Source organism: Ursus americanus, chromosome 10 (genome assembly GCF_024610735.1).
Source record: "Ursus americanus isolate L20-20 chromosome 10, mUrsAme1.1.p, whole genome shotgun sequence".
Taxonomy (NCBI): domain Eukaryota; kingdom Metazoa; phylum Chordata; class Mammalia; order Carnivora; family Ursidae; genus Ursus; species Ursus americanus.
The window spans coordinates 63,655,220-63,668,715 of record NC_142136.1 but is presented as its reverse complement, the minus strand read 5'-3'; the positions used below and the strand labels follow the sequence as shown (position 1 = coordinate 63,668,715).

General features: G+C 37.0%; 1 protein-coding gene across 1 annotated transcript in view; it reads right to left on the bottom strand.

The window, feature by feature from the left end:
- Window positions 1–12,227: 12,227 nt before the first annotated feature.
- Window positions 12,228–13,496, bottom strand: part of CCDC169 (coiled-coil domain containing 169) — a 47,177-nt gene continuing 45,908 nt past the window's right edge. The window contains 1 exon segment of the mRNA XM_045796960.2: window positions 12,228–12,788. Within this exon segment, the coding sequence (XP_045652916.2) occupies window positions 12,689–12,788 (100 nt within the window). The 3' untranslated portion in view covers window positions 12,228–12,688.

Genomic DNA, 13,496 nt, shown 5'->3' with positions numbered 1-13,496 from the left:
TGGACATCCCTGTAACACAGAGCAGACCAAGTGCTTGCCAAACCTGTAGCTCAAGGAAAAGATGTTCACAAAAACCTACTACTAACAATTTGTGATGCATGTTACTGACTGCCTTTGACAGGGCGGAAGAAAAGAGCTTAGGATATGACTAGCCAGTTCGTAAGGAGAAATAAAGAGAGTCTGAGGGAGAATCTAGAAATCTGGGGCATCAAAGGGCATTCAAGGGTTGGAAAGGCCAATACCTTTAGACCCCAAAAAGCAAGAGATAAGACAGAGAAGGGTTTTGAGAAACAGGAGGCCACTACGACAGCCTTGTGGCAAAGATCAGATTATGGGTGTTAGGGGCACCTGGGTGGCTCAGTCGTTAAGTGTCTGCCTTCGGCTCAGGTCACAATCCCAGGGTCCTGGGATGGAGCCCCGCATCAGGCTCCCTGCTCCGCTGGGAGCCTGCTTCTTCCTCTCCCACTTCCCCTGCTTGTGTTCCCTCTCTCGTTCTCACTGTCTCTGTCAAATAAATAAATAAAATCTTAAAAAAAAAAGATTATGGGTATTAAATTGACACTCTAACCTATTAGCTGCAAGGTAGCTGCCATTAGGTAGAAAGAGGTAAGAGGCCAAAGAAACAAATCATGCTCTGAAATTATCATTTTTATACACGGAATTGGCCACTATTTTGATGGAGTTATTTTACTCAAGAAACCATAAACTTTGACTAAAAGCTTTTGACTATTTGAACTGTGAAGCCATGTCAGGATACTTACGTTTGTTCAAACAGAAAATGAACTCTAAAAGCTGTGCATCCCCAAAAGAGGGCCTCACTTCCAACACCCCCTTCAAATATGAGCAGGAGGACTGAAAAGGAAGAAACTCCCAGGGAGTGGTGCCAGAGGCCACCGAGAAAAATGGGTAAGAATATTCATCCCTGGAAGCAAAACCAGAGTCTGATCAAGGAACCTACCGCATATTCCTAGGGAAGAGAGCTTTTACCATATCTGCCTAACGGGATTCCATAAATGCTATGGACCAGTGACACTATGCAGTCTTCCCTTCCTGAGTAAAACTGAGTATGGGTATCCTTCCCCTCTCAGGCATTGTTTGGTGCATTCCACCAATGCTTGGGCACAATCTGTATTTGGCTATCAGTCTGTACAGCATTTGTACTAGCCTTAAAAGAACAATATCCTTGAGAGTCACTGATGGAAAAGCAAGAGATTCTGGTTAGTAAAAAAAAAAAAAAAAAAAAGATTTAAATTCTAGTTATGTTCAGCAAACTGGAAAACACAGAGTTAGAACCAATTTTAAAATATCAGTTGAGGGGCACCTGGGTGGCTCAGTCAGTTAAGCATCCAACTCTTGATTTTGGCTCAGGTCATGATCTCAAGGTCGTGAGATCCAGCCCCACGTCAGGCTCTACACTCAGCATGGAGTCTGCTTGAGATTCTCTCTCTCCCTCTTCTTCTGCCCCTCCCCCTCCTCAAAAAAAAAATCAATTGATATTCTAGAATTTGACTCAATGATGCAGGCAGGCCAGGAGCCATCACTATCAATGAATAGCTGAATTTATCTCTATGTAGTTTCAAAGAACAGTATCATTTTCTACTGAAAAGAAAAAAAGCCAAATACTTGTAAGCCTTACTAAAAATATTGTTTGGTACTATATTAGCGAGCATCAGCTAACTGTTTCAACAAATAAAACCCACACCTCAGGGACAACACACGCACAAGCACATTCACTCATTCACAAAAGGATTTACTTTTCACATACACCACAATCAAATGAGGGTGAGCAAGGCGAGATCAGTGGATCTGCCACATGCAATAATTCAGGCCTGCGAGCTTCTTCCATCTGTGGCTCTACCAACCCCTAGAGCCTTGGCATTTACTTCTCGACCCTAGACGTCCACCCAACAAACAAAATGTTCAAAGAGCACAATGAAGAATGATCACCTGGGAGGTTTTGACGGGCCAGTCACAGAAACGACATGAATCACGTATGCCTAGATTATGTTGGCCTAAAGTCAGTCACAAGGCCACACCTAGCTGCACACAACGCTTCACAACTGTATTTCTAAATATGGCAGCATACACATTACTCACTACTAAACGGTGTTTTTCACAAATAAATCACTAAAAAAAGTAGTGTATGCACCAGACACTGGTAGACATTGTGTTTCACACATGGAAAATGTGGCCTAGTTCTGTCCCATTAGAAAAAAGTTAAGTCCAGTAAGCACCACAGTCTATCAATTTGATCACCAAATATCTTTTTGTTCCTTTCTTTCCAGAATACACTTACCTGCCCACCAAGAAAGACAGGACAAAGCCCTGTCTAGTCATTTTATCCAGTGTAAGTTTCAGTGATTAAGGTGAGGAAAATTTATTTAGGTGATAACATAAAAAAATGTTATAGACTAGGGCGCCTGGGTGACTCAGTCAGTTAAGTGTCTGCCTTCAGCTCGTCATGATCCCCGGGTCTTGGGATCGAGCCCCTGCAGTAGGCTCCCTGCTCAGCGGAGAGCCTGCTTCTCCCTCTCCTACTCCCCCTGCTTGTGCTCTCTCTATGTCAAATAAATAAATAAGATCTTTTTAAAAAATTCTTTTAGAGCAATGTCCCCATATTTCTCATTTAACTCTAGTCTTGGCAGGTTATCATTATAAGTGTTACTCTCAAACTAGGGTTCCTATTCTCAAGGCCTTGATCCTTGGGTTGTTAGTTCATATTTTGCTATGTCATTCTTATATTTCATACACTACAAGTCTTTTTAATTTCTTATGTGCTTAATCATCCTTATAGATACCTTATGTTTAGATCTACCTTTTTATTCCAAATATTTACTGAGTGTCAAAAATATGCATGTCCCTGAGCTAAGTTCTGATGGAGATACAAAGATGTGTAAGTCATGGCCCTACCCACACCCTGCCCTTCCCCGACTCAAAACCTGCACTAGAAGCTAACTCGCTTGTAAAAGAAAAGACATGGAAAGCATACAACAAAAGAAACCTATTATTTAGGATAGAAGGTGGTTAGAGCCACAAAAGTGGCGTAAGCAAGGGAGTGAATCATAGGAGTTCAGTTACTAAAGAGGTCAATTCTAGTTAGGAAGATTAAAGGATTCTCCATGTCCATTAGCAGTTAAGTATTATTAACTGACTCTCAACCCCCTAGTATGAAGTTTTTACCACCTTTTTCTCCTTTGTCTAGCTATCTGGCTATAATAAAGGCTTAACTAAGTTGTAGCAATGAGAAGAAAAAGGAAAGGACAGAAATAAAGGAAAGTATTCTCCTTGAAATCTCCTAAATCCTAGAGTGGTTATTTCATTGACCTCTTCCCACTATTTACTTATTCTTGGCCTCAATTCCTTTACATCATACAGACAAATTACTCTAGTGCTGGCAGCTACTTTCGAGACTTCACTATTTATACACTGGCAAGTCAATACACGTTTCCCAGACACCTTACGATATTCTGTAATTTCTATTACTTGTTTTAATGACATTAAGATATCATAATTATTGCAATTGAAAGGCTTATACCCCTCTTCTGTGCCACACACGTGTAAGTGTACCTTTGAAATAAATTATTTCTATCTTCATTCTACTAAGTAAAAACTTGACAGGAAGTTAAACAAGCTTTCCTAAGTTAGACAGTGTATTAGAGTATGTTGTTCCCTTCTACTCCACAGGTCTCCTCCTCTCCCTTCTCCCTTTCGTTAGATCATCATTTGGAGTCTAACTCACATTCCTCTGTAGAGTTGGAGAGCAAATTTGTAGAATAGAAACACGTCTTTTGGCAACAGTAGACATAAAGTCCCCTTTTTGTAAGCTTCTCCTACAGATATGTTTAAATAGTTAAAATCAATGATTTTGTATGACTTTGTACCATTGTGTTAACATTCTAACATTAAGTCATCCCATGATATTATAAACTCTGTTTTGCAAGCATTTATTTAAGTTAAGCAAAATGTGTTAAGTACCTGTCATATACTATGTTCTAAGCTAGCTGGTGACAAATGATGAATAAGATTGTTCAATCAAGTGCTAGAGATAAAGGACATTGAAGTGCTTCAAATGCAGGAAATACATGAGGTGAAATAATCTGAATATAAGATAGAAAGTGCTGATTGCTGCATAATAACCATGTGGATGAATCACAATCCACTTATGCATATAACTGTACATTGAGGAAGCCTCCATTTTTTGGTATTATAAATGCTGATAGAACAATTGTCTTGTGTTTTCTGTATGTAACGATTTTTCATTAGAACAGATTATTAGAAATACAATTATTATAATGTATGAACATTAAAACTATTCAAGAATATAATCACATTATTTTCCAAAAGAATTATATTAATTTATATAATCTATATAACATACATTACTAGAACTTTTTAACTTCAGATGTATTAGCATTGAAAATTATCTTTTTGAAAACCACTGCTTATTATAGATAAAAAATTATATCTATTTTTGGTTTATATTTAACAAATGGCCATTAATAATATTACAGCTGATTTTGTTAGTTGTGGCTACTGGTAAAGCAATAATATTTTTGAAAGTCCATACTTACACCTTACATGATACAGTCGTATTTTAGGAAGTGATTTTTTTTTTTTAAGATTTTATTTATTTATTTAACAGAGATGGAGACAGCCAGCGAGAGGGAACACAAACAGGGGGAGTGGGAGAGGAAGAAGCAGGCTCATAGCAGAGGAGCCTGATGTGGGGCTCGAACCCAGAACGCTGGGATCACGCCCTGAGCCGAAGGCAGACGCTTAACCGCTGTGCCACCCAGGCGCCCCGGAAGTGATTTTTGTCTCTAGTTTCCTTATCTGATAAATGAGCAGGGAATCACAGAAGGGATATTGGCAGTCATTGAATCCAACTTCTACCCACTGCTGGAATCCTTTCTATGATATCCCTGACAGAGGGTATCTTAGCCTTGAACACTTCCAATAATAATAAACTCACCATTGGGTGGTTCTTCAGATAATAAGACGTTCCCTGTAATTGAGGTAATATCTATGAAATTGCTTTAATAAAATTAAAAGGATGTTCTGTAAATTCAAATTTTGGGAGGGTTAAAACTTCAATCATTTTCTTTCTTTTTTTTATTTAATAATATTTTTAATATATTATGTTAGTCACCATACAGTACATCCCTAGTTTTTGATGTAAACTTCCATGATTCATTACTTGTGGATAACACCCAGTGCACCATGCAATATGTGCCCTCCTTAATACCCATCACCAGCCTATCCCATTCCCCCACCCCCCCCCCTCTGAAGCCCTCAGTTTGTTTCCCAGAGTCCATAGTCTCTCATGGTTTATTCCCCCTTCTGTTTATCCCCCCCTTTCTTCTTCCCTTTCTTCTCCTACTGATCTTCCTACTTCTTATGTTCCATAAATGAGTGAAACCATATGATAATTGTCTTTCAATGCTTGACTTATTTCGCTTAGCATTATCTGCTCCAGTCCCGTCCATGTTGCAGCAAATGTTGAGAAATTGTTCTTTTTGATGGCTGAGTAATATTCTATTATATATATATGGACCACATCTTCTTAATCCAGTCATCTGTTGAAGGGTATCTCAGCTCCTTCCATGATTTAGCTATTGTGGACAATGTTGCTATGAACATTGGGGTGCACATGGCCCTTCTCTTCACTACGTCTGTATCTTTGGGGTAAATACCCAGTAGTGCAATTGCTGGATCATACAGCTTTATGACAATAAATTAAACAACCTGGAATAAATGGATGCCTTCCTGGAAACCTATAAACTGACAAGACTGAAACAGGAAGAAATTGATTATTTAAACAGACCGATTAATTATGAAGAGATTGAAGCAGTGATCAAAAACCTCCCAAAAAACAAGAGTTCAGGGCCTGACAGATTCCCTGGGGAATTCTACCAAACATTCAAAGAAGAAATAATACCTCTTCTCCTGAAGCTGTTTCAAAAAATAGAAACAGAAGGAAAACTACCAAACTCATTCTATGAGGCCAGTATTACCTTGATCCCCAAACAAGGCAAAGACCCCATCAAAAAGGAGAATTACAGACCGATATCCCTCATGAATATGGATTCCAAAATTCTCAACAAGATCCTAGCTAATAGGATCCAACAGTATATTAAAAGCATTATCCGTCATGACCAAGTGGGATTCATCCCTGGGATTCAAGGGTGGTTCAACATTCGCAAATCAATTAGTGTGATAGATCATATCAACAAGTCAAGAACCATATGATCCTCTCAATTGATGCAGAAAAAGCATTTGACAAAATACAGCATCCTTTTCTGATTAAAATACTTCAGAGAGTAGGGAGAGAGGGTACATTCCTCAATTTCATAAAAACCATCTATGAAAAGCCTACAGCAAATATCATTCTCAATGGGGAAAAGCTGGATGCTTTTCCCTTAAGATCAGGAACGTGACAAGGATGCCCACTCTCGCCACTACTATTCAACATAGTACTAGAAGTCCTTGCAACAGCAATCAGACAATAAAAAGGGATAAAAGATATCCAAATAGGCAAAGAAGAAGTCAAACTGTCTCTCTTTGCAGATGACATGATACTCTATATGGAAAACCCAAAAGACTCCACCCCCAAACTACTAGAAGTTATAGAGCAATTCAGTAATGTGGCGGGATACAAAATCAATGCTCAGAAATCAGTTGCATTTCTATACACGAACAATGAGACTGAAGAAAGAGAAATTAGGGAATCCATTCCATTTACAATAGCACCAAAAATCATACATTATCTCGGAATTAACCAGAGATGTAAAGGATCTATATTCTAGAAATTACAAATCACTCTTGAAAGACATTGAAGAAGACACAAAAAGATGGAAAAATATTCCATGCTCATGGATCCGAAGAATTAACATAGTTAAAATGTCTATGCTACCCAGAGCAATCTACACTTTCAATGCTATCCCGATCAAAATACCAATGACATTTTTCAAAGAACTGGAACAAACAGCCCTTAAATGTGTGTGGAACCAGAAAAGGCCCCGAATCGCCAAGGAACTATTGAAAAGGAAAAACAAAGCTGGGGGCATCACGTTGCCGGATTTCAAGCTATACTACAAAATTTTTCTAATTCATAGATCAGAGTAATCTACTACTTGTTTTTAAAATAGTGCCCAACTGTCATGATATGATATTACATTTAAGTAATACTTTATTATTTCAAAGATACTTTTTCATACTTCAATCATGTTTAGTGATTTTAACAAGAGTTTTAGTATTCTGGTATACTCTGCATTTTTTATTATTTACTTATTTAAAAAATATTTTATTCATTTATTTATTTGAGGGGCAGAGGGGGTGGGAGAGGGACAAGCAGACTTTGTGCTCAGTAAGGAGCCCAAGATGGGGCTAGAGCTCAAGACCCTGAGATCATGACCTAAGCCGAAATCAAGAGTCTGCTGCTCAACCAGCTGAGCCACCCAGGTGCCCCACTCTGTGCTTTTTAAATACCAAAACCCTAGCATCGTTGTTGTCATAATTCTGTTATTCTGGTGTTTTTTGTTTTTTGTTTTTTTAATCTAAATTAGGGACGCCTGTGTGGCCCAGTCGGTTAAGTGTCTGCCTTTAGCTCAGGTCATGATCCCAGGGTGCTGGGATTGAGTGCTTCTCCCTCTGCCTGCCACTCCCCCTGCCTGTGCTTGTGCACACGCTCTCTTTCTCTCTGATAAATAAATAAAATCTTTAAGAATATATATAAATAAAAAAAAATCTAAATTGTTTATATCTTGAAATAAATATCTATAACTCAGACACTCAATTTATGAAAAAAAGACACGTAATAGGTGGCCTATAAGTCTAGACAGGTCCTTATTTATTGTGCATATAGCAAAAAAGAAACCAAAGAGTGTTATTGATAAGCTTCTGTTACAAGGATAGTTTTCAGCCCAAAATAAAGAATCTCTTGGCCAGTAGAATACAAATATCATGGTACTAAAATTGAAATAGGTAACTCTGCTTTGGAATATCTAGCTGCACATGATAAAATTAATGAAGATGATGAAACTAGAAATAATTTCTTTGAAGCAAAACTACATAGCACTTTTTAAATTAAAAAAATCTAGCCTTAGTCAAAAATCAAAAGGTGTTTTATAAATATCTCCACAAGGTTATCAAGCAAGAGATGAAATTATTCAAAAGAAGTCAAGGAAATATTGGGAAGTAGCCCTTAATCCTCATGATTTTTCTGACTAGTGTCGTATTTGAAAGTTTCTTAGTTGGAAAATTATGCTCAAAATTATGCTCTTCATCCGACTATAGTACCAAATGATAATGCATCCTAATCTTTAAGATCACATCTTCTGAGAAAGATCAAATAATATTTCGTTAAAATTTATCTGCTAATTTATTAAAATATTACCAAGTTTAACATTTTTTTATAACAGCTTTATTGAGGTACAAATTATATAACATGCACTACTCATTTAAAGTGCTCAATGTTGGGGTGCCTGGGTGGCACAGCGGTTAAGCGTCTGCCTTTGGCTCAGGGCGTGATCCTGGAGTCCTGGGATCGAGCCCCACATCAGGCTCCTCTGCTATGAGCCTGCTTCTTCCTCTCCCACTCCCCCTGCTTGTGTTCCCTCTCTCTCTGGCTGTCTCTATCTCTGTCGAATAAATAAATAAAATCTTTAAAAATAAATAAATAAAGTGCTCAATGTTTTTTAGTATACCCACAGAGTTGTCCAACCATCACCACAATTAATTTTAGAACATTTTCATCACACTCCAAAAAGAACCCTTGTACCCATTAACAGTCATTTCCCATTGCCCACCCTTCCCCCAGCCCCACCAGCCTTTGGCAAGTCTTACTAACCTACTTTTTGTCTGTATGGATTTGCTTATTCTGGACTTTTCATATAAATGGAATTATACAATATAGGATCTCTTGTGACTGGCTTCTTTCATTTAGAATAATCTTTTCAAGGTCCATCCAGGTGGTAGCATATGGCAGTACTTCATTCTTTCTTATCGCTGAGTAATATTTCCCATTGTTTGGATAGACCACCTTTTGTTTGTCCATACATTGGTTGATGGACATTTGGGTTGTTTCAACTTTTTAGCTATTATAAATAATGGTGCTATAAACATTTTATACACACTTTTATGTAGACATAGGTTTTCATTGCTCTGGGGTATATGCCTAGGAGTGGAATTGCTGGGTCGTGTGGTAACTTTGTTTCAAAGTGGCTGTGCCATTTTACATTCCCTCCAGCAGTACATGAGGGCTCCAATTTCTCTACATCCTCGTTTTCACTCACCATCATCTGCCTTTTTTATAGCAACATTTGTTTTTATAAATGATACTGATATTTTGTAATATATTTACACATTAAAATTTTGAAATATATTAAGTATTGTTTACTGATATTTTGCTTTATGAATTCTAAACTCTTTAAAATAAATACTGATATTAATACATATTTCACTATTAAAGTTAAAAGCTCAAGCTGTCATTTTTACACTGGTTGTTTCAATAAATAATTTCATTTTCTTATAAAACTTCACATGATGCATTATCCTTAAAGCTCAGAATTCAGTAAAACTTTTTCTCTACTTGTAACTTCCTTCTACACAAAAATGAGAGCTGGATAATTCATTCCTTCTTTGTGCTAATTGCTAGAAAGCTTAAAAGCTAGAGCTTTTCTTAGTTGGCAATTCTTACAAAACATTAACTTTTATCTGTTATCTTATGATCATTGTTTTTATACCTCTACATTTAGTAAAAGCTAACACAATCCTTTTTAGAAATAGGGTATAAAAAAGTAAGTAAATATGTAGTAAGTATCCTTGATCTGCACAGAAATTTATTCCCAATTCTATAAATGATTAAAGTAAGGCAATGCAGAGTGACTTACTCAAAGTTAGAAGCTTAGAAGTGGCAAGGCTGGTATTAGAACTTAGATCTTAGAGAATTCCCCATATCAGTTCTTTATGCTACCCCATCCCTCTGTCTTATACTGTTGGTGGGAATGCAAGCTGGCACAGCCACTCTGAAAAACAATATGGAGATTCCTCAAGACATTAAAAATAGAGCTACCCTATGACCCAACACTTGCAATACTAGACATTTACCCCAAAGATACATGTAGTGAAAAGAAGGGGCACATGCACCCCAATGTACATAGCAGCAATGTCCACAATAGCCAAACTGTGGAAGGAGCCTAGATGTCCTTCAACAGATGAATGGATAAAGAAGATGAGGTTCATATATACAATGGAATATTACTCAGCCATCAGAAAGGATGAATACCCACCATTTGCATCAGCATGGATGCACCTGGAGGGGATTATGCTAAGTGAAATAATTCACTTTGTAAATTCAAAATTTTTCTAATTCATGCATCAGATTAATCTACTACTTGTTTTTAAAATAGTGCCAACTATTCTAAACCAGCAGAGAAAGAGAATTATAATATGGTTTCACTCATATGTGGAACACAAGGAATAACATGGAGGACCACAGGGGAAGGGAGGGAAAACTGAATGGGAAGAAATTAGAGAGGGAGACAAACCATGAGAGACTCTGGATTCCAGGAAACAAACTGAGAGTTACAGAAGGGAGGGGGTAACAGGGTAATGGGTATTAAGGAGGGCATGTGTGGTGACGAGCACTAGGTGTTTTATGCAACTAATGAATCACTGAACACTACATCGAAAACTAATAATGTACTATATGTTGGCTAATTGAACATAATAATAAAAAATATATTCTCTAAAAGGCAAAAACAAAAAAGACAGGCCTTTTCTGTCATTGGAAACTATCCCAGAGTAGCTCCTGCAGAGCTAATACTTAAACATGACAGAGTCCCCATAATAAGATATTCAACTAATATCCCATCCTAGTGATGGAAATAAATTTAAATGTTCCAAATTCAATCCCCACAATGGCTTGCCCTGTATGACAGAAATAAATTCATTTTTCAGTGATGACTGTGATTATATTATGAATATTTAAGTCATCGGTTTGCTGCTAATGCTAAGAAAGATTGTACAAGACTTAAAAATCTAATATTTGTTTAATAATATGGGCCACAATATCTGATCTCTGTAGTTAGCTTAAGAACAGGAGAGACAGGGGTGCCTGTGTGGCTCAGTTCGTTAAGCGTCTGCCTTTGGCTCAGGTCATGATCCCAGAGACCCGGAATCAAGCCCCGGGATCAAGGCCTGCATCAGGCTCCCTGCTCAGCAGGGGGTCTGCTTCTTCCTCTGTTCCTCAGCCCCCCCCCCAAATAAATAAATAAAATCTTAAAAAAAAAAAAAAAAAAACAGGGGAGATAGTTCCAAACAGTTAGCATTTGGAATAATTTATAGAAAGTTACTTTATGGTTTTCTGTATTACTTTATAAAGTCACATAAAGGAATTATTTGTCTATATGAAATTTATGAATTCTTTCTCAAAGAAAGAAAGTGAATATCTATAAAAAGTTATTATAGAAATGCATTTAGTATTCATTACTGTTGATACTGAATAGAAGTTAGGTTCCAGATATAAGGTGAACACCATTAGCTGAAAACTAAGTTAGCTGTGAGTTATTTCCAGAAATATAAAGTCCAATAATTTTACTTATTAAGTTGGGCAAATAAATCATAGGTATGTTCCAAACCAAGGTAATAGTTACAAAACCACCTAAAGATAAAGAGAAAAATTCAATAAATTGCATAAATGTCTTAAACAAACCCTTCTCCTCTCCTCCAACTCCACATAGAGACTTATGTGAATGCTTGCAATGTTTGGTCTAAAGAATTAGAACATCACTATGAATTAAGAAACATCATAAAATGATTTAAATCACTATGTGCTAAGTGGTAGGACCTTGTAGTTGAATAAATACTGGTTTTCTAGAAAAGTACAAACCTTAGAAGTTGTATCATTTGCCTCCACCATTTTACAGATGTGGGAAAAGGAACCTGCCAAGATCTCCTAAATTCATGGCAGGGTAGGAATTATAACGAAGCCGATCACAGATTGAAGGCTATTTCCATAACACCATGATAGTTCAAATCAAAGTTGAAAATCCATCTTATTTGTAGCTTTGTTTAAACCATAAGTTTAAAAGACCTGAACATGATATGGCCTATAATAGCAAAATGTTTTGATGAATTCACATTTTTAGCTGACAGTCAACTAGAAACCAAATATAATAGCAATGTTATTATCAGCACAGATTATGGATAAACTATTAAAAATAAGTGTAATAATGCCAACCTTCAGGCTTTCTAGGATTTTTTTTTTTTTTAAAGATTTTATTTATTTATTTGACAGAGATAGAGACCAGCGAGAGAGGGAACACAAGCAGGGGGAGTGGGAGAGGAAGAAGCAGGCTCCTAGCGGAGGAGCCTGATGTGGGGCTCGATCCCATAACACCGGGATCACGCCCTGAGCCGAAGGCAGACGCTTAACCGCTGTGCCACCCAGGCGCCCCTCTAGGATATTTTTTAAATCATAAGCAATGCTATTAGATATTTTAGGATCACTTGAGAAAATTACTTTCATACAAACAAAGGAACAAACTTCTGGAGGAGGAGCTAAGAGAAGTTTGATAGCTCTTTCTTGTCTATTTCATTCCCTGAAAAATGTGTTAAACATTAACTTCACAAGTTGAATATTACAGATGAAAAAAGGGAAGAAATAGAAATCCTCCCAGTTCTAGAATTACGGATTGAGTTTTGGAAGATGGTTTGATCTTGTAATCTTTTTTACTGGTCCTCTCTTGGCATTCATTGTCTTCTGATTAACTGGATTATATCTTCCCCTAAAATAAAAGAAGTGTTAATCATAATTTTTCAGTCAACCTTGTGTACAACAAAAACATTATATCCTTACAGTACCATCCTAAACAGCCATATATTATACCATATTATCTCATTACAGATAGAGAGGAAACCAACTCAAGGGCAGATAATCCAAAGGCCAGGAAGTAGTCCATGACGTGGCCTGATGTAGAAAGCTCTGACCAAAGAAGAATGAGATGGACCATTCTGATACTGCCTCTGGAAATACGAATTAAAGCTAAGGAAATAGAAGCCATGAAGTAGGGCAGGGAGAATAAAGAAATAAGGATCCATGAGTAAGCCAAAGGTATGTTACCTAAAATTATAATAAAATTGGAACGAGGATATACCAAGGTCTGTGATATTAAAAAGATATAGAGAGTGAAGATGGTAGTTGGTAATGAGAAGAAAAGTGAAGTATAGATTGAACTAGTTGAAATAATAACAGCAACATTTTTGAAGCACATAATTTATGTCAGGAACTGTTCTAAATTCTATTTATTAATTGATTCATATCAACGTCACAAAATCCCTATGATGTATGTACTATTATTAGCCCTGTTTAGACAGATGAGAAAAACAAGGTTATATAGATAGTAAGGAGATCTAGAATTTGAATCCAGAAAGGCTGAGTTCAAAGACTATGCCTTTACTTTTCTTTATATCAGACCACTAAAGTGAAGAACTAT